Source organism: Lithobates pipiens, unplaced genomic scaffold (assembly GCF_037356315.1).
Source record: "Lithobates pipiens isolate NorthernLeopardFrog02 unplaced genomic scaffold, aLitPip1_a1.2 Scaffold_10, whole genome shotgun sequence".
Lineage (NCBI taxonomy): Eukaryota > Metazoa > Chordata > Amphibia > Anura > Ranidae > Lithobates > Lithobates pipiens.
In genome coordinates, this window is record NW_027507686.1 from 59788985 (window position 1) to 59813187 (window position 24203).

Here is a 24203-nt window from a genome sequence, read left to right on the forward strand (position 1 = left end):
CTTACCTGACACAGGAGCCAGCGAAGTCGCCGCTGATCCCTGTAGTCCGCCGCGTCCATCTTGCTGGTGGCGTCTCGCAGCTCCGACCAATGACAGCGGCGAAGCCGTGATGACGTCTCGCAGCTCCGACGCTGCCATTCGGCGAAGCCGCGATGACGTCACTCCCGCGCATGCGCACGGGAGTCGACAAATTAGGCAAATCCATTCTTGGACTTGCCGCATTTAGTGCGCCTGCGCGCCGCTGTCTATGGCGCATGCGCCGTAGACAGCGGTGCCCATTTTCGGGCAAATATCTCCTAAACCATATAGGTTTAGGAGATATTGCTTGGACCTACAGGTAAGCCTTAATCTAGGCTTATCTGTAGGTCAAAGTGGTTTGAAGGGGTTTACTTCCTCTTTAATTGAACAAGCTGACATTCGAAGCTAATTGGCTACAGTGCTCAGCTGCACTAGAGTTTGTACTCTTCAGTTTTAGTAAATCATCCCCCCTGTCTTTGTTTTAATATCGTGCACTCTTTACTAAACTCTGGTACTTCTGCCTGTAATGCTTCTTTTCTCTACCTAGTCTTCACGTTTTCTTAACCACTTCGCATCCAGGCCAATTCTGACATTTCTCTCCTACATGTAAAATTCATAATTTTTTTGCTAGAAAATTATATAGAACACCCAAACATTATATATGTTTTTTTAGCAAAGACCCTAGAGAATACAATGGCAGTCGTTGTAACTTTTTATCTGGCACGGTATTTGTGCAGCAATATTTTGAACACATTTTTTTCAGAAAAAAAAGTTTCATGCTTTAAAAAAAACAAAAACAGTAAAGTTAGCCCAATTTTTTGCATAATGTGAAAGATGAAGATATGCCGAGTAAATGGATATCCAACATGTCACGCTTCAAAATTGCACATGCTCGTGGAATTGCGCCACATTTTGCTATTTAAAAATCCCCATAGGCGACGCTTTACATTTTTTTTTTACTGGTTACATGTTTTGAGTTAGAGGTCTAGGGCTAGAATTATTGCTCTCGCTCTAACGTTCGCGGCGATACCTCTTCCTATTACAAGGAATGTAAACATCCCTTGTAATAGGAATATGGCATGATCGGACCTATTTACAGTGAGATATGGGGTCAATAAGACCCCACATCTCACCTCTAGGCTGGGAAGCCTAAAATCAAAAAACAAAAACAAAAAACGATCACTGCTTCCCAGCCAAGGTGGCACCGTTATTTTGAATGCAGAGGCCGGCTGTGACGTCATAACATCGCGCCCGGCCTCCGAACAATCATAGAGACTGGGGACCATCTGGCCCGTCGGAAATCTCTGATACCATTCGGGGGCTGGCGGATCCTGTGACCGACTCGCCGATGGAAGCTGTGAGTCGGTAGAAGCACTTGAGGGCGGTGGGCGTCCCTTGCCGCCGCCCGTAAGAACGATCAAGGGGCGGAACAGCCGCTATGATCATTCTTATGGTGCAGGGAATCGCCGGCTGAAAATGCCGATATCTGAATGATGTCTGTAGCCTCAGGCATCATTCAGATATAACACCACAAAGTCCACAACGCCTTATGACGTAGCTTGGGCGCCAAGTGGTTAAGGAACATCTATGAGGTTCCTAGATAACAAATCTGCCAGGTAACACAAAAAAAAAAAAAAACATGATTATATCAAACACATGGACTATTCCAGTGCTCCTCGCCATTAAAAAAACATTAAAAAAAAACTAAATTTAATAAGGTAATCGTACTAATTCGAGCAAAAGAAGTTGGAAAATAAATTGAAATGTCATCTTAATTTTTTTTGATCTCTTATTTCCTGTCACCCAGATCTCAAGTTACATCTTCAAAGCACAGACTATGGCACGTTCCTGGCCAATGAAGCCTCACCGCTTGCTGTCTCAGTCATTGATGACAAGCTGAAGGAGAAGATGGTTGTGGAATTTAGACACATGAGGAACCAATCGTATGAACCACTCGCCAGCTTCTTGGATTATATTACGTAAGCAGAGAGCATAGTTTCACTCAGGCCAACACTTGACCCCATATAATCATGTTGTTGTGCATTTTTTTTTATTGTTACTGAGCACCCACTCAAATTAATTGGTATTTCAGATTATTAAAGCCCCACTCCAGTTGTGCCCTACTTTAGTTGTGGAGTGGAAAAGGAACTTCCTGTTCCATTAGGAGAACAAAAAAAACAGAAAGTGATGGGAAATCTATTCAGTGGGCATAGACTACAACAAAACACTTTTTTTGCATTAAAATGAGGATGAGTTAGGTTGGGTGTCAGGTTATTAGAACTGTCTGTCTTCTTGTGCCAATGATACAGCTTCCCTAATTTCTTTCTGATGTCACGGGAACAGGACGTGAGGTCAAATGCCACAGTGGTGTCACAGACGGAAATAATAACTGGACAAAGGTATTCACTGTTCCCATGTCTATCTGAAAAATAAAGAATAACGTTTTGGCTGGAGTTGTTCTGTAAACAACTCTTTTATATATAATAAAATTAGTAAAACTGCCAAAGTGATGTATTCAAGGCACCAATGTCTGCATATGACCTCAGAGTCTTCTCAAGTTTCTGGGTACCCCTGGAAAGCTGGAAGCTCTGATGTATAAATCAAACTAGCAAGAAAACAAGAGAGATAATGGTGGTCATTTTTTCCCACTCCTTTTACCTTGTCTTAGGTTGCTGTTCCTTCTAACTACATTTTGTGAACCAATAGTGAGGTGAAAAGAGTTGGGTCATCATCAACTTCCTGGTCCAAGTCTGTATTTTAAAGAAATCTAACTTCAGTTTTCATAAATCTGTTTTGTTTCCTAGGGGACAAAGTACATGTAGTACTTTGCCCAATTTTCCTTGGTGCGGTCTTTTGCCAGCTGTGAGGTCGGACAGGGTGCCCCTTCTCCCTACATGCCTGTCTGACCATGCAGTTAGTAAGGAGACAGCTGCGTTTGCTAGGCAGCACTCTTCTCCATAGCCAAGCATGTCCTGTCCTGCTTGCATTAAAGGTCTTCTCTACCTACCTTCCTCTACCTGCCTTCCCCTACCTTCTCTACCTGCCTTCCCCTACCTTCTCTACCTGCCTTCCTCTACCTTCTCTACCTGCCTTCCCCTACCTTCTCTACCTGCCTTCCCCTACCTTCTCTACCTGCCTTCCCCTACCTTCTCTACCTGCCTTCCCCTACCTTCCCCTCTTCCCCTACCTTCTCCTCTATTCCTTGTGAGGAGCTTGTCTCAGGCCAGTGCTTGGAAATAGAGAAAATTGTGGTTTGTCCAAGCAGCCATCTCCTTGTTAACTGTGTGGTCGGACAGCTGTGGCATGTGGTGTCTTGTCCGACCTTAAAGCTAGCTTTAGACAGAACCTGGGAAGATGGGACCAAGTTCTACTTGTACTTTGTCCCTTGGAGAACATAACGTTTTCATAAAAATCAAAGAGATATTAGAATTTCCTGGGCATCAGAACTTTCCTTCCAGTTGCCCTCTTGTTGCTACACCACAAACAGTTCAGTGGCCTGTAACAACTTCTTGTATAGTATGCTTATCTTTTATCCTTAATGTACCTTTTGTGCTCTGTTGTTACAATGTGTGCCATTCTGAATAATTATGCTTGGTAACTAATCTGTATTTTAGTTTTAGTGTCCTAGAAGTATATGATTGTGGTTATTTTAATTTTACATGTCCTACAGCAACATTTACTCAGTAAATTACTTTATCTCGGCTTTTAGTTCTGTTGTCCTGAGCAAACCTTTCTCCTTTTTATAACAGTGGGATTATCAGGATTAATCGGACACTTCCCCCCCGATTTCCCCCCTCCCCCACCCAAGCAGGCTCCGCTTAAAGCCTGCTGTCCTCTGAGGTCACAGAGTCGGTCCATATGGTCAGGATCCGCCCAGAAGCCTTGACCAGCAGCTGGCTCAGCCTCTCAGCAATCCGCAGAGCAGATATCGGTGATTGATAGTAACCAGCGTTTGCTCAGGGAACACTGAGAACCCAGTTCTCAGTTTTAAGGTCAGCAGGGGACAAATGCAGCATTGGACCAATGCTGCTTCCGCCTCGTCGCCGTTCAGTCATGTCCAACTCTTCCTGACGTCATGGACGATAGTTTGCCAGGCTTTTCTGTCCTCCACTGCTTCCTGGAGTTTGCTTAACTTCAAGTTCTTGTTTCGATTATGTTATCTATCCATCTTGTTTTTTTTTTTTTTCTTTTTTTTTTTTTTATTCTTTAAGGAATGCGGGTTATAAAAGTAAGTAAGTAACAATACATGACAGTCAACTGTATCTGTTACTAATCTTTCATATGAGTCCAACTTTAAAATGAAGGCAATCTGGTTCCACTGGGACGTGCTAATCACACATTTGGTTTAAAAAAATCCAACCAGTCTCTGCAATTCAACCGGGGTGGTGATAGACACCTTCCAACCGAAGGTAATAGCAAAAATAAATTGAACATGGTTCCAGTGGGCTTGTGTGAATTATTCAGTAAGCCCCCCCCCCCCCCCCCCCCAAAGAAAGAAGATCCTCAAGGGGGTACTGCTTGCCTATCCCCATCGGTCAGGTATCCAGCTAACGTGTCTCTGTGATCTGATGCCGAGAGTCATGTCTTGTTTAAATTGTGGCTCTCAATCCTAGGGACATAGGAGTGACAGCCCACTTGGTCACTGCAGTCCAGGAGATTTTCTCCTTAATGGGAAAGAAGGGTAAGTGACACGTATTAATCTGAAAATGTAATAAATTTTGTCCGCATCACAGTATTTTAAAAGAGTAGGTGTACTATCGCCCAGACTAAAAAGGGTGGTATATAGAAGGCCAAGTTTGGCAAAGTAACATAAAGAAATGATGCTAAATTGTGAATAAATCTGTGTGAGTCTCCTCTACGTCACAATGTGAATGTCATAGTACATAAATAATCAGCGGAATAAATAGTGGTACTTAATGCGATTAACAAAAATCGCATAAAAAGTGCAGTGCTAAACAAATGAATAAAACTATAGAAGTAACTACTACACCATAGAATAAAAACCAATATATATACAGAAAATCACTAAAAAAACAGGATTATGTAAAAAGAACTTAATAGTGACTTAGAAATCGCATAAAGTGCCAGTGCCAAGAAAAATTGTAGATAAATGCGTATAAATGTCTTTATACCATATGCTAAATAGTGTAGGTGCGGTGAACACATATAATCGTGCGACATAAAGCAAAAAAATAAAATGTGTAAAAAAAAACACAAAGAGATAAGATCTCTTAAAAAAAGAAAATCGCAGTGAATGTGCACAGTGATTTAGAACTATATCAACCAATAAACATAATTAAAGAGGTTGCACAATCACATATATCAGGTTAGTGTCCATTCAAAATGTGCAACAACTGGTGGCGATTATATCCAAAATCGCATGCAACAAAAATGCATGTGGTGCTGATATTCGATTTATATGTGCACTATAAGGTAATGATGCAATCGGTGATTGGGTTGGTGGTGGTGACTATCTCCCACGTGGTCCTGTGTGCTCAGGATATGGATGTCCCCTTACCTTACAGCTGTAAGGTAACAGCGTTTGACATATGTATCCTCAGGGTTCCTGGTAATCCTTATCCCTCGAGGTCCTATTCTTGTAGCCCCAAAGCCTGGCTTCTCCTGCCTATTGCTCCGTATTGATCTCCTCAAATGGACGCTCAGCGGTACTCAGCATGGGGGGGGGGTTGTTAGGTTGCCTCAGCGGTAGATGTATGTGAGGGTTAAATAGATAAGGAAGAGGGGAGCCCCATAGTGTAGTAATTTTTATCAAAGTTTTGATTTTATTTAAATGTATTGAATAAAATACTCACAAACATATAGAGATTATTTTGCAAGGTAAAAACGAGCCTCGAGCTCGATTGCGTCACTTCCGGTAGCGTCCGGTAGTTTGTTTAGCACTGCACTTTTTATGCGATTTTTGTTAATCGCATTAAGTACCACTATTTATTCCGCTGATTATTTATGTACTATGACATTCACATTGTGACGTAGAGGAGACTCACACAGATTTATTCACAATTTAGCATCATTTCTTTATGTTACTTTGCCAAACTTGGCCTTCTATATACCACCCTTTTTAGTCTGGGCGATAGTACACCTACTCTTTTAAAATACTGTGATGCGGACAAAATTTATTACATTTTCAGATTAATATCTATCTATCCAGTACTGCGCAACACTACTTTTCATATTTTTCATCCTACAAAAGGGGTTCAAGTACCCCATTCCCAGTGTATGCAGCGGTACAAAAAACTAAAAAATAAATCATTGTTCCCTTTCCTGATTAGGCGCAGGAATAACCCCTTAACACTTAAGTGACACGTATGGTGTCATTGGAAAGAGGAAGGGGCAGGGATAAAGAGGGAAAGTTGGGAGGAGAGGAGATGGGGCAAGTTGCTCCGGCAGGGTCTATCCATCTTGTTTTCTGTTGTCCTCGTCTCCTTTTTTCCCTCCATGTTTACCCAGCATCAGGGTCTTTTTCAGTGAGTCCTCTCTTCGCATTAGGTGGCCAAAGTATTTTTGAAGGATCTGTCCTTCCAGTGAACATTCAGGGTTGATTTCCTTCAAGATTGATTGGTTTAACCTTCTTGCCGTCCAAGGGACTTGAGTCTTTTCCAACACCATAGTTCAAAAGCATGCATTTTTCGGCGTTCAGCCTTCCTTGTGGTCCAACTTTCACAGCCATAGGTTACTACTGGGAATACCAAACTTTGACTATTTGGCACTTCGGTAGGGTAAGACTTGCCATTGCTTTCCCCCCAAGGACCAAGCGTCTCTTAATTTCATGGCTACAGTCGCTGTCTGCTGTGATCTTGGAGCCTAGGAAGATGAAATCTGTGACTGTTTCCATTTCTTCTCCTTCTATTTGCCAAGGAGTGATGGGACCAGTTGCCATGATCTTAGTTTTCTGAATAATCAATTTCAGGCCAGTTTTTTGTATCCCCCTAGGTAAGTTTTTTGTTTTTCCTGTTATCCCATACTACTTTTTTAATTTTCACTTTTAAAAGGATATGTATTTTTTTTTCTTATACTTATTGTTGGACTTGCACTTTTATCCTTAGGTTATTATTATTATATTGTTAGTACTCTAAATAGTACTGCCCTTTTTACATTATCACAGATTTTGAAGTTGAAGCTAATCCTTTTTTTTTTATATTATTGATTCTTAAAAGCATTCTAGAGGTGGGTCACTAGTCCTTCTATGAAACCCAACACATATTCCTTGTTTGCAAAAAATATATATAGAAAAATAGTTCCTATTCTAAAAGTACAGGTATGCATTAAAATAATCAGTTGTAGCAATGAGGACTTAGAGTTATGTGGTTCATTTGAAGGAGCTTCCCAACATGACAGATATTTATAATACAGATTTTTTGAGACCTATTGAAAGTTATTGAATACCCTACTGCAAATGACAAAAATACACAGTATTCAGAAATCCATTGTAAGCAGTTTAGTGCGGTAAGACTAATAAAATATGACTTTTTATTGTTAGCCATGGGTTCCTTGGGAGCCATTCCACATTGCATATTACTCACATGTGTTCTCATCTGCCCTTGCATTGCAGAGCCGTGTCTGTGGACATCTTTTTTAATATTTAGTTATGTAAGTGCACATGTAAGTTAAATGTCTGAAATGGCCTGAGCCAACTGCTCTTGTTGAGAACTTAGTAAGTAAACTGATTTTCCCAGAGCTTGGCAGGCCCTTTCCAGCTGGCAGAACTACAAGTTATTCACTGACATAAGTTTATAGCTGTGGTTCATAATTAGCCACAGTTACACAGGCTGGCTCCCCAATGCTCACCCTGAGTAGTGGGCACGGTGCCAAGTGCTGTTTTTGTGTGTACATCTAGCACTGATAGGGCTGCATGTTCTGAGACATTTATAGCATAGGCAAACATTAGCAAAGCTTTTGGGAGCAAAGTTACAGGTGCGGACAGTGACACAGAGTAATGCGAGATGATCTTTGCAGAACAGCCTGTTCATGCATTGCAGTGTTCCAGGACTTGTTAAGCTCTGGATGGTATACATTGTAACGCTCATTCTGTCACAGCAACCTTCACGTAAGTTTCAGAATTCATTTATTACTCTGTGTCGTAAAGCTGGCCATACATGTTAATTTTATCAAGTGATCACATTTTTTATTCCTTTTTTTTTTACTTTGTAACGTTATCCAAAGACAAAGTAGAGTGCGATGAAATTACCCCAATCAACCACGATTAAAACAGAACTAAATATTTTGGCATAGTTTTCTCCATTTTTTGTTCCATTTAAACTGGTTGCAATCTTCCTTCTTACAACTGAATTTCAGGAATTCAGCAACTTTGCAAAAAAAGTTAAGGCTTACTATGAGTTAAGTCTAATTAGGTGCCTGTCACCTCTGGTACTTATCTGTTATACTTTATATGTGACAGGTTTATCACACTGCTGGAGGACACACTCTGGATGTGAGAGGATGGAAGCGCACAGAGCGGTTATTCCCGTCCTTCCCCTCTGCTGCTGATTTACAGAAGCCTTTTTTTTAATGAGTTCACATAATACAAAGTCCTCTGTGAATGGGCAGGAGGAGGGGAGGGGTGGTTATAGCAGTTCCAGCGACTCCGCTCTTGAAGGAACTGAGACCACAGTGAGCAGTGTCAGAGCTGCAGAAGTTGTAGCACAATAAACTTGTTAGGTGTGAATATTATAGATAAGTCTATGAGGTGGCAGACACCTCATTAGACTTACCTCATGGAATGCCTTCAGTTTTTACAAAGTAACTGAATTCCTGGATATCACATTTAATTGAAGGTGTCTGCTTATTGTCCAGTGTTGACTTCTATCCAGTTCTAACACAACACAGCCGCATGTCACTGTCTGGCGGGATGGGGGGGGGCCTGATTTTGTTCTGCTGCAAAGTACACTTAGGCCTCCTATACACATGCAATTAGGGGCATACACCAGACTCCAGCTGCAATAATCAGAAGAGTCTTGTGGCTGGGATGGCAGGTGTATGCAAACAGTGGCAGTCACTTAGCTTGTTTCGAAGTACTGATGGGCTGTATCTGCACATGCAGCGGTTACCTGCGGTTTAGTAAAGCTATCTGGACCTGGATGCATCTCTCTTCATCCAGCGGTGATGATTTGTTCCCAACCGTAGGCAACCACTGCATGTGCATTCACCTTCGGACAGCTATGGCTGCTGTCAGTTTGGCCTCATTCACATGGGTGTACTAGCGTAGGCCCATGCAAGAGTCATGTTTGCTTGCACAGGAATGGACAGGTGTTCTGTGCACCCCTATACAGGCAGTCCTATTTATGTCAATTGGGACACACCAGCTGCATGGACATAGCTGCTGCTCCCAATTTGACAGCCATGCAGGTGTGTGCGCACAGCCTCCAAACTCAATGTGTGTTCAGGGCCATGCTTCTGCACGGCAGTCAAATGCTGTCAACCATTGCTTCCTGACTGAAATGGATGGGACTGCCTGCATGGACCACCTGTGCATCACTGTGCAGGAAAACACTGCCCTCGCAGTACATTGTAATACACGTTTGTGAATGGCCTATGTCATTCGTTCATACAGACAGTGCGGTCGCAGCTAAATGTAATTACCTGTGAGTACAGCTGCAAGAGCAACACATACAGTACATCTTATCCTTCCCCTAGCCTGTGAGTGTGTTTTTTGCAGTTTTTTCAGGCATATTCAGACATTTGTATTTTGTTTTGGCCAATGTGAAGCTAGTTACTAGGGGGGAGGAGATGGGCTTGAAAAACACAAATTGCTGGCGTTTTCGGGGGCTCCCATTGAAGTCTATGGGGCTAAAAATGACCCACCTTAAAGTACAAAATAACTTGGTTTCATGCTATTATTGCAAACAAGACTGCTAACAATCAGGACTGATATATGCAAATCCACTGAAAACATACAAATATAGTTGCAGTTTGTGTTCCAAAAGAGTCGTGACTATGACTTGTATACACCAGTGTGCTTCAAACACTCTAACAATGCTACTCCAGTGAAAAACCCATCATCGTTGAGAGGAAGTTCTGCAATTCCGTATCCCCCCCCCCCCCCCCCCACACACACTTTTGTATATATTTATTTATTTTTTGGGGGGAGCAGGTATCTGGTTTTCAGCTGTCCGCTCCCATCTTCTTCTTGGATCACTAGGCAATCCAAGAGGAATGCTTTGTGCTAAACCTTTTTCCATAGCCTTCTGGGATATGTACCAGGTCCCAGAAGACTGCAGGACCATTCACAAGGTGTGTGAAGCCAGCTTCCCTAATGCCCCATACACACTCTCAGTTTTCCTGCTGAGTTTTTCTTTCAGGTTTACCAAAACCATGTAGTACAAGGGCCTGCCTGATTGCATACAAATTGAAACTTCTATGGTTTGACCTCATATGGTTTTGGTAAATCTGAAGGAAAAACTCAGCAGAAAAACTGATAGTGTATATGTGGCTTTAGTAAACATGCCGGTCCTGGGGAACTGAAGACCGGTGAAGAACCAGCCGGGAGAGTGTTTTTTTTTTTTTTTTTTTTTTTTTTTTTTTAAGTCAGCAGCTACAGTACACTAGTACATTAGCTACACTAATTGTAGCTGCTGACATTGTTTTTTTTTTTTTTTTTTTAATACAGCCTGAAGATCCACTTTAAGCTGACATCATTTGCTGTTGGCTTATGGTGATCGACAGCACTTATCTATGAGTTATGAGCCAGGCTTATTGTCATTTGTTTTTATTGAAATAAATCCTTAAGTTGCTACACGATGAGTCTCCCTTTGCCCCTTGAAACGCGTCGTATTGAGGATGTTTTGCCTTCATGCAGCAAGCAGAGATATTCGAGTCGGGACCTTCCAGTGTAAGTGTGAATGAACTGTCTATCAGGTGTTCTTCTTGCACAGACCCGGTTCCTCTACTCCATAGCTGTCAGCAGGGAGAGGGGAGTTCCCCCAGTGATAGCCACAGTTGATTGCATTAAGTGTGCTATACCTCTATGTGCAAGGTAGTTTATTTAATCTGGTAAGCTTAATACTGGTGACTGTTTTTTCACTGGAAGAGAATTATTGGAGTGTTTGAAGCTCACCGGTGTAGAGGTGATCTATTCTTCCAAAGCAAATACATTTTTGCACAGTGGAACTGACTAGTATTCCAATGTTTCTCTTCTCCATTAGTCAGCTATTGTGACCCCTGTGCTGAAGGAGAGATACTGAGGAAGGTCAAACAAGGATGCTGTGGAAGCAACAGACATCCTCCCTATTAACGGGTAACGTCATTGGTTGTTCATATGCCAGAGTCTAGAAAGTCACAATGGTGCATAATGAAAACCTGTGGCTTTGTGTAACTAAAAGGTCGGCTTCATCCACCTGCCGGCTTGTATATAATTTTTGGGCATTTTGCCAAGCACCTCTGAAGAAACCTCAAGGCAACCCTGGATGATAAAAGTTGTCGGGTTTTTGTTTTCTGTTCCAAAAAACAGATGTTTGGTAAGATAATTAATAATATTCATAACCCAATTTTCGCACTAAGGAAAGCAGACTTCTACTTTCAAGAAAAGGTCTCCTGCCACTTCCAGTGACTTTTCACATAGAAAATGATATGCTAATTGGCATAGGCACATGTAAATGTTCCATGTTGTTAAAATAAATACATTCCTGTTGCATGACTTTAGTAACATTGGAACATGAAAGTCTTCTTTGTTAGGCTAGCCCAGTAAAATGACGTTGTGCAATTCAGTAGTATCTATCTCCAGTTGCAGTTTGTTTCATTAATCTGTCTGTCTTTGGTCTCTGTTGCCATATTGTGAAATGGCTCCTGACGTTAGCAGTGCTTATACACATTGAGATCCAAGTTTCTTTGAACTTTTATGATCATAGGGGAAAGGAGAAACATTTCAATGATTTGACCAATCAAAACCAATGGTCAATTTCTTTAGAAAAAAAAATAAAGACACTCCAGTGAAATAGAAAAAATATGTGTAGCGCTTGAAAGTGTAATTAACATGGATTACGAAATAATCATATATCAAAGATCATATAGTGAATAATATAAGAAAAAAGTCCATAAAGTGAGAACCAATTTCACAATAAAGCTGGTATGGAGATGGCTGGACCGTCATGGGCAAAGACAGTTCATTGAACAGATGTATTCATGTAAGCCAGCTTGTCTGTAAACATCAAAAGAGGTAGATAAATACTTCTTACCGGCTGTGTTGGACTCACAAAGTCATATGACAGTTGAGTCTGAAAAGGCTTGAGGTCTCACTCTGGGACCAAGGGGTATGTGAAGGGAGGTCCAGTAAGCTGGTGGAGGGACTTCAAACAGCTGTATACTCGATGGTGTGTTTCACGAATGGAGCATCCAGGTAGTCCAAAGACCAGCTCAGACACGGCCCGTTATACCGATAATCCAATCACCCCAAGTGGGGAGGGAAAAGTTTGGGGGTTAAGCCACACAGAGAAGAAAAAAGAAGAAAAAGCTCCACATGGTGCGGGTCAGGCGGTATAAAATGCGAATTTATTAAAGTCAAAAAGTAATTAATGACTTAGGTGATCACAAAAATAGAATAAAAAAGGGGGGTTTAAAAAGCAATGTGGGGTACCAACAGCTAGCCCAACGCGTTTCGACTTAAAAGTCTTCGACAGGGGCATGTTGGGACCCACCACATTGCTAACAAATATATAAGGAGTCAGAGACAGTTCCGCCTACAAAGGGGCGGAGACTCCTGTCACGGACCGCCTTTTCCAATTACAATGAACAATAAGATCGGGTCAAGATAAATATGTTCAATCGCACTAAACGAATACACATGTCATCTAATATAACTTTTCAAATTACACAGGCAGTTAGTTCAGATTTGATAATAGTAAGGAATAAATCAAATAATCTATGCACTCAGTAGGCCAGTTACATACATTGATCAGGGCCTCTTCCAAAGAAGTCTAATATAGCCACAGGGTATACAATCCAAATACAAAGATGTCAGACATAAAACATTACCTCAGTGTAGGTGTATGTTATACCATCGCCTGGGGGGACTGCTTCATGTTTATGTTATGTCACAAATGTAGCTACAAGACTCAAAGAAGTGGTATCTCACGGTGGTCAGTCGTTATGTAAGTTAGATGTTTCTGGCTTGTTTGTCGGCAATCTACAGCCGAGAATTGTATAATCGTAACCATGGTAACCGGTATTGTGTGCTATTCCATAGGCCAGGGATTCCGATCAGGTGATCGGAAGCGTCATGGCGTATAGTGTAGCGGGGAAGTCTCCTGATCGGAATCCCTGGCCTATGGAATAGCACACAATACCGGTTACCATGGTTACGATTATACAATTCTCGGCTGTAGATTGCCGACAAACAAGCCAGAAACATCTAACTTACATAACGACTGACCACCGTGAGATACCACTTCTTTGAGTCTTGTAGCTACATTTGTGACATAACATAAACATGAAGCAGTCCCCCCAGGCGATGGTATAACATACACCTACACTGAGGTAATGTTTTATGTCTGACATCTTTGTATTTGGATTGTATACCCTGTGGCTATATTAGACTTCTTTGGAAGAGGCCCTGATCAATGTATGTAACTGGCCTACTGAGTGCATAGATTATTTGATTTATTCCTTACTATTATCAAATCTGAACTAACTGCCTGTGTAATTTGAAAAGTTATATTAGATGACATGTGTATTCGTTTAGTGCGATTGAACATATTTATCTTGACCCGATCTTATTGTTCATTGTAATTGGAAAAGGCGGTCCGTGACAGGAGTCTCCGCCCCTTTGTAGGCGGAACTGTCTCTGACTCCTTATATATTTGTTAGCAATGTGGTGGGTCCCAACATGCCCCTGTCGAAGACTTTTAAGTCGAAACGCGTTGGGCTAGCTGTTGGTACCCCACATTGCTTTTTAAACCCCCCTTTTTTATTCTATTTTTGTGATCACCTAAGTCATTAATTACTTTTTGACTTTAATAAATTCGCATTTTATACCGCCTGACCCGCACCATGTGGAGCTTTTTCTTCTTTTTTCTTCTCTGTGTGGCTTAACCCCCAAACTTTTCCCTCCCCACTTGGGGTGATTGGATTATCGGTATAACGGGCCGTGTCTGAGCTGGTCTTTGGACTACCTGGATGCTCCATTCGTGAAACACACCATCGAGTATACAGCTGTTTGAAGTCCCTCCACCAGCTTACTGGACCTCCCTTCACATACCCCTTGGTCCCAGAGTGAGACCTCAAGCCTTTTCAGACTCAACTGTCATATGACTTTGTGAGTCCAACACAGCCGGTAAGAAGTATTTATCTACCTCTTTTGATGTTTACAGACAAGCTGGCTTACATGAATACATCTGTTCAATGAACTGTCTTTGCCCATGACGGTCCAGCCATCTCCATACCAGCTTTATTGTGAAATTGGTTCTCACTTTATGGACTTTTTTCTTATATTATTCACTATATGATCTTTGATATATGATTATTTCGTAATCCATGTTAATTACACTTTCAGGCGCTACACATATTTTTTCTATTTGCATGCTGAACTTTGTTTGTTTTTGGTGTTAGCTGCTATTTCCCGGCTGTTGAGGCCATTTTGTTATACATGTTTAATTTTAGCGCAGTGTTTTCCCCCTAATTTCAACTCCAGTGAAATGTTTTGCTGTTGTGTTGAGAAAAAAAATTGTCCCCTCCAGATTAGTTATATACATTGGGTGGATTTTGGTAAGCAAGCATTCCAGATTTGAGCTATTGAGCTCCGTAAACAGTAGGCTGTAAGGAGACCGATTACAATATATGGCAAGAAGATATATGTATACTCTGCCCTCATTTATATTATTTATTACACAATATTCCATCCCAAATATTAACCCAAAAAGTTTTTTTTTTCATTAATATATAAATAGAAGCTTAAAGCGGTTCTTCACCCTAAAGGGGAAGTTCCGCTAGTATTATCCCTCCCCCCCTCCGGTGCCACAATCGGCACCTTTCGGGGGGGAGGGGGTGCAGTTACCTGGATAATCCAGGTAACTGCACCCACTTCCGGCAAGACCACCACATGGCTCCGCCCATCGCCGCATGGCTCCGCCCCCCCCCCCCCCCCCGTTGTGTTCTGGGAAACACACAGTTCCCAGAGACACAGCGGGGAACCAGCGCAGCGCGACTCGCGCATGCGCAGTAGGGAACCGGGCAGTGAAGCCCTCTTGCTTCACTTCCCGATTCCCTGACAGAGGATGGCGGCGGTGGCTGCAGCGAGACGAGCGATCGCTCGTCATCTGCCGCCGACATCGCTGGAACCTGGAACAGGTAAGTGTGATATTATTAAAAGTCAGCAGCTGCAATATTAGTAGCTGCTGGCTTTTAATATTTTTTTTTTTGTGCAGCTCCTCTTTAACCACATTCCTACCGGGCCAATTCTGACACTTCTCACATATATTTAAAAATCAGTTTGTTCAGTTTTTTTTGTTTTTTTTTAAGTTATTGGGAAGAATTACAAAAAGGCATAAGTATATACTACAGGTTATACTAGCAGTGGGGCTACAGTGCTTGTGTGCAGTAATGTGTATACTGCTCAAAACGGTTCTACGAGGGGAGGGGAAGGGCGGCTCACACAGCCTAGCTGGCAGGCAGGCAGGGAGGGGGGAGGAGAGCAGGGCTGCGGATGACGAAGGCATGTAAACTGACCACGGTGTCAGGGCTCAGCAGCCATGATATACCATGGTCTGTTTACAAAGGGAAGGGTAGAAACCGGCAATTCACCTGATCACTCTTCATAACATTTTGTAGTATATGCAAATTCCCATCATAAAAACGGAGGCCGCATCGGTTGTTATTACAAGAAAACTGACCGTCGCCTCTAAAAACAAAACAAAAAAAAAAACGGCAGCTGAAGGCACGGCTGTAGCATAATACATGCTGTCCTAAGTTTATAAATAAATTAGATTTTTTATTTATTTTTATATTATTAATATATTTTTTTATTATTTTCCAAATTGTCTGTCTTTTTTTTGTTTATAGTGCAAAAAAAAAAATCAAATACCACCAAAAGAAAGCTCTATTTGTAGGATAAAATTTCATACATTTTATTTGGGTACAGTGTTGATCGACCACGCAATTGTCCGTTAAAATAACGCGGTGCCTTATCGCAAAAAGTGGCTTGGTCATGAAAGGGGAAAGTCAAGTGGTTTATATTGCTTTAAATCATATTTGTATTGGTGATAAATGGATTTGAAAACGCAGTATTTCAGTCTCATTAAAAAGCAAATAATCGTGTAATGTGGTGATAAACTAGATTTACAGCTTCTATGTATAAACTGTTAACCGTGCAGAAAACTTTCACTGATAGACCATGTGTTATAAGACCCTTGATATCTTTCAGATGTTAATACTTGGCTGGAACAGGGTGACTGTTTTACAGAGTTCTGGTCATCTCGCTCTGTAAAACTGTCATCACTAGGCTTTTAACATTGTGCTTGAAATGAACACAACTGCAAGAAGAGATTAAAGGTGCAATCTGTGCTTATTAGAATCAAAGCAACCCAAAAAGCAGTTAATGGTTTCCCTGGGTCGCAGTTTTTTTGGCATTAAAAAAAACCCCATATAAACAGCAGTAATAAAATTATGTACCAGGGCTTGCTTATTTTGCCACCTAAAAGGTATTTACAACTTTTGAGACAGTTATTAATAATGGTCGTCTTAGAAGTATTTACCCCTCCTTGAAACTTTCCACATTTTGTTATGTTACAGCCTGGAATTAAATAGATTTAATTGGGCATTTTGACACCTTGACATTGCAGAATATTTTTTGTTACACTAAAGTTAAACAGAAAATAAATGTTGCTTAAGTATTTTCCATAATGAGTCAAGTAATTCGTAGAATTAGCAGTTACTGCTGCTGCAAGTTGTTTTGGATGAGTCCCTTTCTGATTTGCCCATTGTAAGCCAGCATTTATTGCATATTCTTGGAGAAATTTCACTATCCCTTCCAGATTGGATGGGAGAACTTTGAAACTCAGCAATTGATTTTCAAATCTCGCCATAGATTTTAAATGAACTGAGTACCTTATTTTAACTGATCGTTTTTTTGGTCCCTTGTGGTCAAGTGTCTGCACAACACGTTTCTACCACCACCATACTTCTCCCCGGTGATGGTTTCCATGGGTCAGCAAGAGTTTTGAACAGACAAAATGGCAAAATGTGCAGACTAAGTGTAGTGGTGTGTAAACATTTATTAAAGTGAGGTACTTAGCAACTCTCATAAAGTAGGAATTATTCTTATCGTGGTTTTTAAAAGGATTCCCAACTGGGGATGAAACCAAGGAAATGTCACAGAGCAGGCTTAAAAAAGAGGCATTATGACTCACCTACAAGGACAATATTCAAAACCCTTCAAAATTGGGAAAGGAACTAGGCAAGGTTGCCCCCTATCCCCGCTTATATTCGCTATCGCCATTGAAGCGCTAGCAATACGCTCTAACCCCAATATTCAAGGAGTAACATGCGGCCCACAAACCCATAAATGTGGCCTTTTCGCTGACCACATGCTTATATTTATAACATCCCCAATTACATTCCTCCCCAACCTCTGTAAACTACTTTGACTTCACAGAAATCTCAGGTCTTAAGGTAAATTATGCCAAATCCCACACCCTTAACATCTCCCTAAAACCAGACTTGGTTATATCATTAGAAAGCTCCTTTGATTTAAAAATGGAACAATTCTTCCATAGAATACCTAGGGATCACCCCCACAGCAAAAACTGAACACTTATACTCCACTAACTTCATCTCTACATACCAGAAACTCGAGTCTGACTTGAAAAATTTGCCCAAGAGAGCTCTTTTGTGGCTGGGTAGAATAAATGGCACAAAAATGACACTCCTTCCCAGACTACTATAACTCTTATAAGAAAAGACCATCTGAAATCCTTACAACAAAAGTAAACAAATTCATCTGGGGGGGGGGGGGATCAGGACACCGACTACCACAAGCTACTCTATACAGACTCAGGAAAAAGGGGGGAAAAGGACTACTTCGACTGCTATGGTACTTTCAGGCTGCCAGACTCTCCCAGCTCTCAAACGTACACTCCAAAACTGAAAAACCGGACTGGATACAAATAGAGAGACAAGCGGCGCCATCATATACCCTTGACCATCTCCTATGGGTTTCTCCCAGGGAAAGACCCCTAATTCTCTCACCCATCCTCTCTCAATCTCTATCACTATGGGACAAGCTGAGAACGAACACCACCTTGATTTCCGAATGCCAACCCCTTTCTCACATCTTTAATAATACCAACTTCATCATTGGCCAAAATATTAAAGCATTTAAATGGTGGCTGGACAAGGGGTTATACCGGATCGGACATTATTTTACTGCTTCGGGACCAATCTCCATGAAATTCTGTAGGCAACAGATCAAGATCCCAGTCCCAGCCCCTGAACACTTCAGATTTTAGCAAATACAGCACTTCCTTCATAAAATTTGGAAAGCAAAACCAGAACCCACTCCCCCCCCCAGGTTCACTACATTTAGCTGGCCCAAAGACCTGACAAAGCCCCATACATGACGTCTTGGGAGGATGATCTCCAAATAAGCTGGAGCCTGTAAAAATGGCAAACCTCCTTTTTGAGGCCCTTCAAGGGGATCCAGAATATTTCCCTGTTAGAATCCAATTTAAAAGTGATGACCAGATGATACCTCATTCCGGTCAGATTGGTCACCATGTACCCCACAACCAACCCTCAATGCTTCAGAGGTTGCCATTTAACAGGCACTATGGCCCACACATGGTGGGAATGTCCCAGAATAAGGTCATACTGGAACAGGATGTTTGCCTTGATTCAAAGGGTTATAACCCGTCAGATTCCAAAAACTCCAGCAATTGCTCTTCTGAATGATGATCTTCCCAAGACGTTTAAACCAACACGCAAACTGATACATTTCATGTTACTGGGTGCTAAACTGGCATGGATTATGTACCAGAAGTAACTCTTAAGCATCCTCTTGGACAAAACCAAGGAATTTGAAGCCACCTGGGAACCCTGGGCCAATTACATGGGCATAGCTCTCATAGCTGGGAACAAACTTGTTCCATCACTCCCATCCTGTAGATTGGCCTCTCTCTCCACATTTCTACCTCCTTTTTTCAATTTTTCTACTGTCCTCTACTCAATCCCTCTTACATCATACACTTAATAACTTCACTTCAAACCATGGGTACCTACGGTAACACCGCCACTGAGAAGGTTTTATAGGAAGTCACCACATTTAGGGACATTAGGACATTAGGCCTTAGCTCCAACGTCTTCTTCCAGGCAACCTTGGTTGTCGGGAACCGTCTGCCAGTTTATCCGGTGGGGGGGGGGTTGGAGGGTATTCCCTGGGCATAGCATGAGCCCCCAAAGGGATGCCCGGAGTGCTCTCCTGACCCACCTAATCGTCCCCCCAGAGGACTGGAGCGACATGAGGCACACATTGGTTGGACTATTCAGATTGTCTATCTCTTGTTCTGAAACACCTCCTAAATGTATTTCAAACATGTTAGATACTATAGCACAAGCATAAGTGTATGTACTATGATTTGGTTTTTCTTTTATTGGAAAATAAAATATTTTGAACGTTAAAAAAAAAAAAAAGGCATTGGCTTCAAAAATGTTGCCAGCCCCCCCCCCGACATCACTTCCTGTCCTCGCCTTTGCGCCATCGATTCACACATGCTGCTTCCTATCCTGAGACTGCGTTGTCATCCCAGCTACTACATTCCACTCCTTGAAGCATCTCCATCTTGGGATCTTGGATGCCTCCTCTTCCCAGCTGCAGATGCTCCAGTGACTGCAATGCATGAGATCATCCACACACTGTGAGTTGCCAATTCTTGTGTGCTGTATCCACCGCTCCACTTTGCTGCACTTAGATTGGCAGTTTCTCTTAGCTATTGCAGGTGCCATCCAGACCAAATACCATATATCCATTGGGAGCGTTCCTTTGGTGTCCTCCAGCTGAGAATCCTTTTGAAAACCAAGATAAGCATTATTCATCTTACTTTATATGAGTTGCTAATTGCCTTCCTTTTTTAAATGTTTACATACCCACTACACTTAATCTGTACACTTTGCTCTTTTTGTCTGTTCGCCGCTTAGAGATCGCGTCAGTCTCTCAGAAGTGCTGTGTTACGTGTGCTAGCTTGGATTCTTCAGCAGTTCCTAAAGCCCTACTTCTTCTCCTGATGATTTGGACCACACTGTACTTATTTTCAGTGCAATTGGTCTCAGCCCTGGCTGCACCCATCATACCATATTGACAATTTTTATCCTCAGAGTTTTGGCTTACTTTCACAGAGATTTTTTGCAACTGTCAAATGGTACTTTGTCATAAAATAATATGCAGCGCTCAAACATACAATCAAAATGATATTACAAAACTGAATGACCATGGTCATTCAGTTTTGTAATATCATTTTGATTGTATGTTTGAGCGCTGCATATTACTTTGAGTCATTGTTCACAAATTGTCTTTTGTTGTGCTGGCTGCTCTACATACTATTTTTGAACGTCAGCGCAGTATTTTAAATTTTTCCAAATGGTACTTTTTGGTCTCCTTAGACCAGAGGCCCTTTTCACATATTTTCATGAGTTCAAGCAAGCGCAAAGAGTTGATTTTTGATATTGATTTTTTTTTTTTTTTTTTTTTTTAAGCAGTAGCTTTCCACCGATCACTTTTCAGTGTTGGCGAGCATCTAAGTTATATCAGTCCCAGGGACTCCCATCATGGTTGCGAATCTCCACAGCTTCTCTTTCTTACATCTCTGACTAATGCTCTAATAACAGTAAACACCTTGGTAAGAAGTATGCAATGGGCAGCTTACAAAGAACATCAGTCAGGAGTATGTAGTGTACCACAAATTGTATCGTGTTCAGGGGGCACGACTATGTAGCATAGAGCACAGCTTACTTAGCGTAGTGGTCAGGCCTATGTAACAGAGGGCTCCTTACATTGCTAGTCTCTGGGAGAAAAATTGCTATTGGTAGGAGAAAAAAAATGCCCTGGCTTTGGTTGTCTGTTGATGGATGAATGCTTGGTTTTGGCGGTGAGTAGGAGGAAAGAAATACCTTGATATTGGTGGTCAATGGAAGTAAACAAATGCCCAGGTGCCAGTGGTGAGTGGAAGAATGCCCTGGCATCCCTGGTCACATTGGCTGTCGGTGGTAGTAAAAAAAAAAAAGAAAAAAAAAAAAAAGCCTAATCTTTGCTGTTCGGGAGTCAAATCCTACAAAGCTATATTTGTGAGCCGGACAAAACAGAAATTCCCTCTGTCGTTAAACATCCTCAGCAAGTGGCACCAGTGGGGATCTCAGTAATAGAGGCTTGATTGTCCTGCATAGGCAGCTCTAAAAAACTGATGTCCATGCTTAACGAAGGGAAAGAAAACTGACATCTGTCGGGAAGGAACGTGCTCCTTTCAACAGTGCAGCATTAGCAGAAGTCCTCTGGTGCCCAACAGTAGGACACCCAGATTTTGGTAGAAATTTTGGACCGCTTAAGAGTTTTTCAGCGAGTATAAGGTCCCATACACACTATGAGTTTTTCCTTCAGATTTACCAAAACCATATAATATGAGGTCAAACCTTATGAGTTTCAATGTGTATGCAATCAGGCAGGCCCTTACACTACATGGTTTTGGTAAATCTGAAGGAAAAAATCTGCAGAAAATCTGATGGTGTGTATGGGGCATAAGAGTTTGTGCTTTATCTATATTAAAGATCGCATATATGGTGTTACATTTTCATCCTAATGAATGTATTTAAAGTAGAACAGTATTAACAGCAGCTGTGCAGCCTCAAATGTCTCGGCAAATATGGTTTAAACACCCTATATCTTTTCTTGGAAACGAAAGCAACTCCTAGACAAACATGTCTTTAGTTTTTGCGCCTTTAGATGGGAATTTTGGTCATTTGACAACAGTTCTAATTCAGCAACTGTTTTTAGTGTCAGTTTAGTTTTTGTGTTTAGTTTTGAAATAGAAATAATTGCTTGTACTTTTCTTGCCATGGAAGGCCAAAAAAACATTTTCTTTGATGACCGACAATAAACTAAGAAGAAATATCCACAAAATGTGCTTCACTGGCTTTGAGATTCAACCCTCCCCCACACTATCCAAACTAAAAAAATAAATTGTCTTTTTATTTTTTGCTGGAGTTCATTTAAACTCCCGTTAAGCTGCATTCACACCTATGCATTTTTTTGTGCTTTTTGCATTTTGCAGATTTGCACAACAGTCCATTTAACATGGTTTCCTATGGGACACGCTTTGTAGTGAAAAATCTGCAAAATGCAAGAAGCACAAAAAATGCGTAGGTGTGAATCCAGCCCAAGTCTGGCCATAGATGATGATATGATTTTCATTCCTTGGTGGAAGGAAAGAAAATGGCTTGATTCCCCCATCAACAGTCAGTGATGAAGAGAGAATGCCTCCAACTGTGCTATTGTGTTCTGCCAGTAGGGGGCTTGGGGAGCATTCCCAGCTGGCAGAAAACAATGGTTACTGCCAGTGGCTACAGCCGTACCGTATATATAGAAAAATCTGATATGCTGGTTTTACCCAAGTCGATCAATGGATCGTCTTGGGTGCATTCAGACTGCCGATACATAGATAGAAATTCGGCTGGTCCCTGCTGAACCAGCTGAATTTCGAAACCATGTATTGCTGGCTTAAGTTCTACTTTTAAATTAGAACTCCAGCTAGAAATAACAGAATGAAAATGAATAGTTAAATAAAAAATAAAATAACAATACCAGCCTTCTACCCAATATTAGATTTCCCAGGACTGCAGTCCATTTTTTTTTACTTCTGCTAAAGGCCAGCTTCATTCAACCCCCTTCCTCTGAGCCATAGTCAGCCTGAGACTGAACAATGAAAGGAGAAACAGCACAGTAATGAGCTAATGTCCATCAATCTGCTTTCTCCTTTATCAGCATTCTCTTTCTCAGTACATTAACTGATTGGCTCCTTATACTGCTTCTTCCTCCCACCAGTTCCGGGTCTGCAAGATGGTGATACCAGTTAGACATCAGGTATTTGCACTGCTTGTATTAAAAAATTCTGCATTGTGTCTATTATATCAATAATGAAATACAAGAGTGCATCCCCTGTCACTTTATGTGATCTGTACTGCCTGTAATGATTACAACCATGCTTGCATGCATGGTTGTAATCCTTACAATTCGCTTAAACCATAATATTCATGATGTGTACAATATCCGTAGTGTCATTTGGACAGCTCAGTCATGCTGTGCCCAACCCGGGACCTGTTTATACAATGTTTCCCCATTCTGCACACAAGGTTGCACCGCCAACATTTGTATCTATTATGGTTTCAGCTGCTACTATATGGTGGGTGATTTTTTGCTTCTTTTCAGATTTTTATAAAGAGAAATATACCAGTTGCTTTAGGAAGAGGATATATGGGACATTATGGGGCTCAGATAATGAGTGGATGGGCAAGCGTGATTCTACCAACGGGGCCTTGTTTATGCCTATGAAACAAGAAAAAAAAGTTCACTCTGATTGTCTTTAGGGAAGTGATGGCATAAGGACATCATATTATTTTTTTTTATTTTTTTGCTTTCAATCTTTTTTTTATTCAGAGTTTTCAAGAATACCATGCTTGCAAACTCAAACCTTACAAAGGTTACATGTGAATCATACATTGACAGAGGCTGTAAAGAGCACATATTGGGCAAAAAAGATAAGAGGTTGAAGTGTAGAGTCAGCAATTGTAGGACAGAACAGAAGAAAAGGAATAGAAGGGGTGGGGGGGGGGGGGCAAAGTTGGCGCTGAGAAGGGGGTTAGGGTAAGGCTTGGAGGGGAAGGCTGGCCAGGGAGGATTCTTGTTATCCACACAACATAGCAATCATAGATTGCGTGTGTACAAGTTCATGGTGGTGACAGTCAAAGCTGCCTTGTAGAAAATGTGAGACCCATGGTACCCAGTCTTCATGGAATCTAGGCATGGTCCCTTGTAAATTTGCTGTAAGCATCTGCTTAAGTAATGTCCAATGTAAACCTAGATTTAACCTCCAGTGACATGCAACATTTTGGAAAACCACGCATTAGCTGTTGTCTGTTTTGTTGCCACCAGAACATGGGTCTTGAGCACACATTGATAACCGGAGATACCAGTAGGGTTCAGC

General features: G+C 41.5%; 1 protein-coding gene across 1 annotated transcript in view; it reads left to right on the forward strand.

Moving 5' to 3' along the window:
* The window catches only part of ATP6V0D1 (ATPase H+ transporting V0 subunit d1), a 144045-nt gene that overhangs the window by 64348 nt on the left and 55494 nt on the right, over positions 1-24203 (forward strand). Inside the window, exon 2 of the mRNA XM_077455687.1 lies at positions 1826-1997. Coding sequence (XP_077311813.1) covers positions 1826-1997 — 172 coding nt within the window. The remainder of the gene's footprint in view (positions 1-1825; positions 1998-24203) is intronic.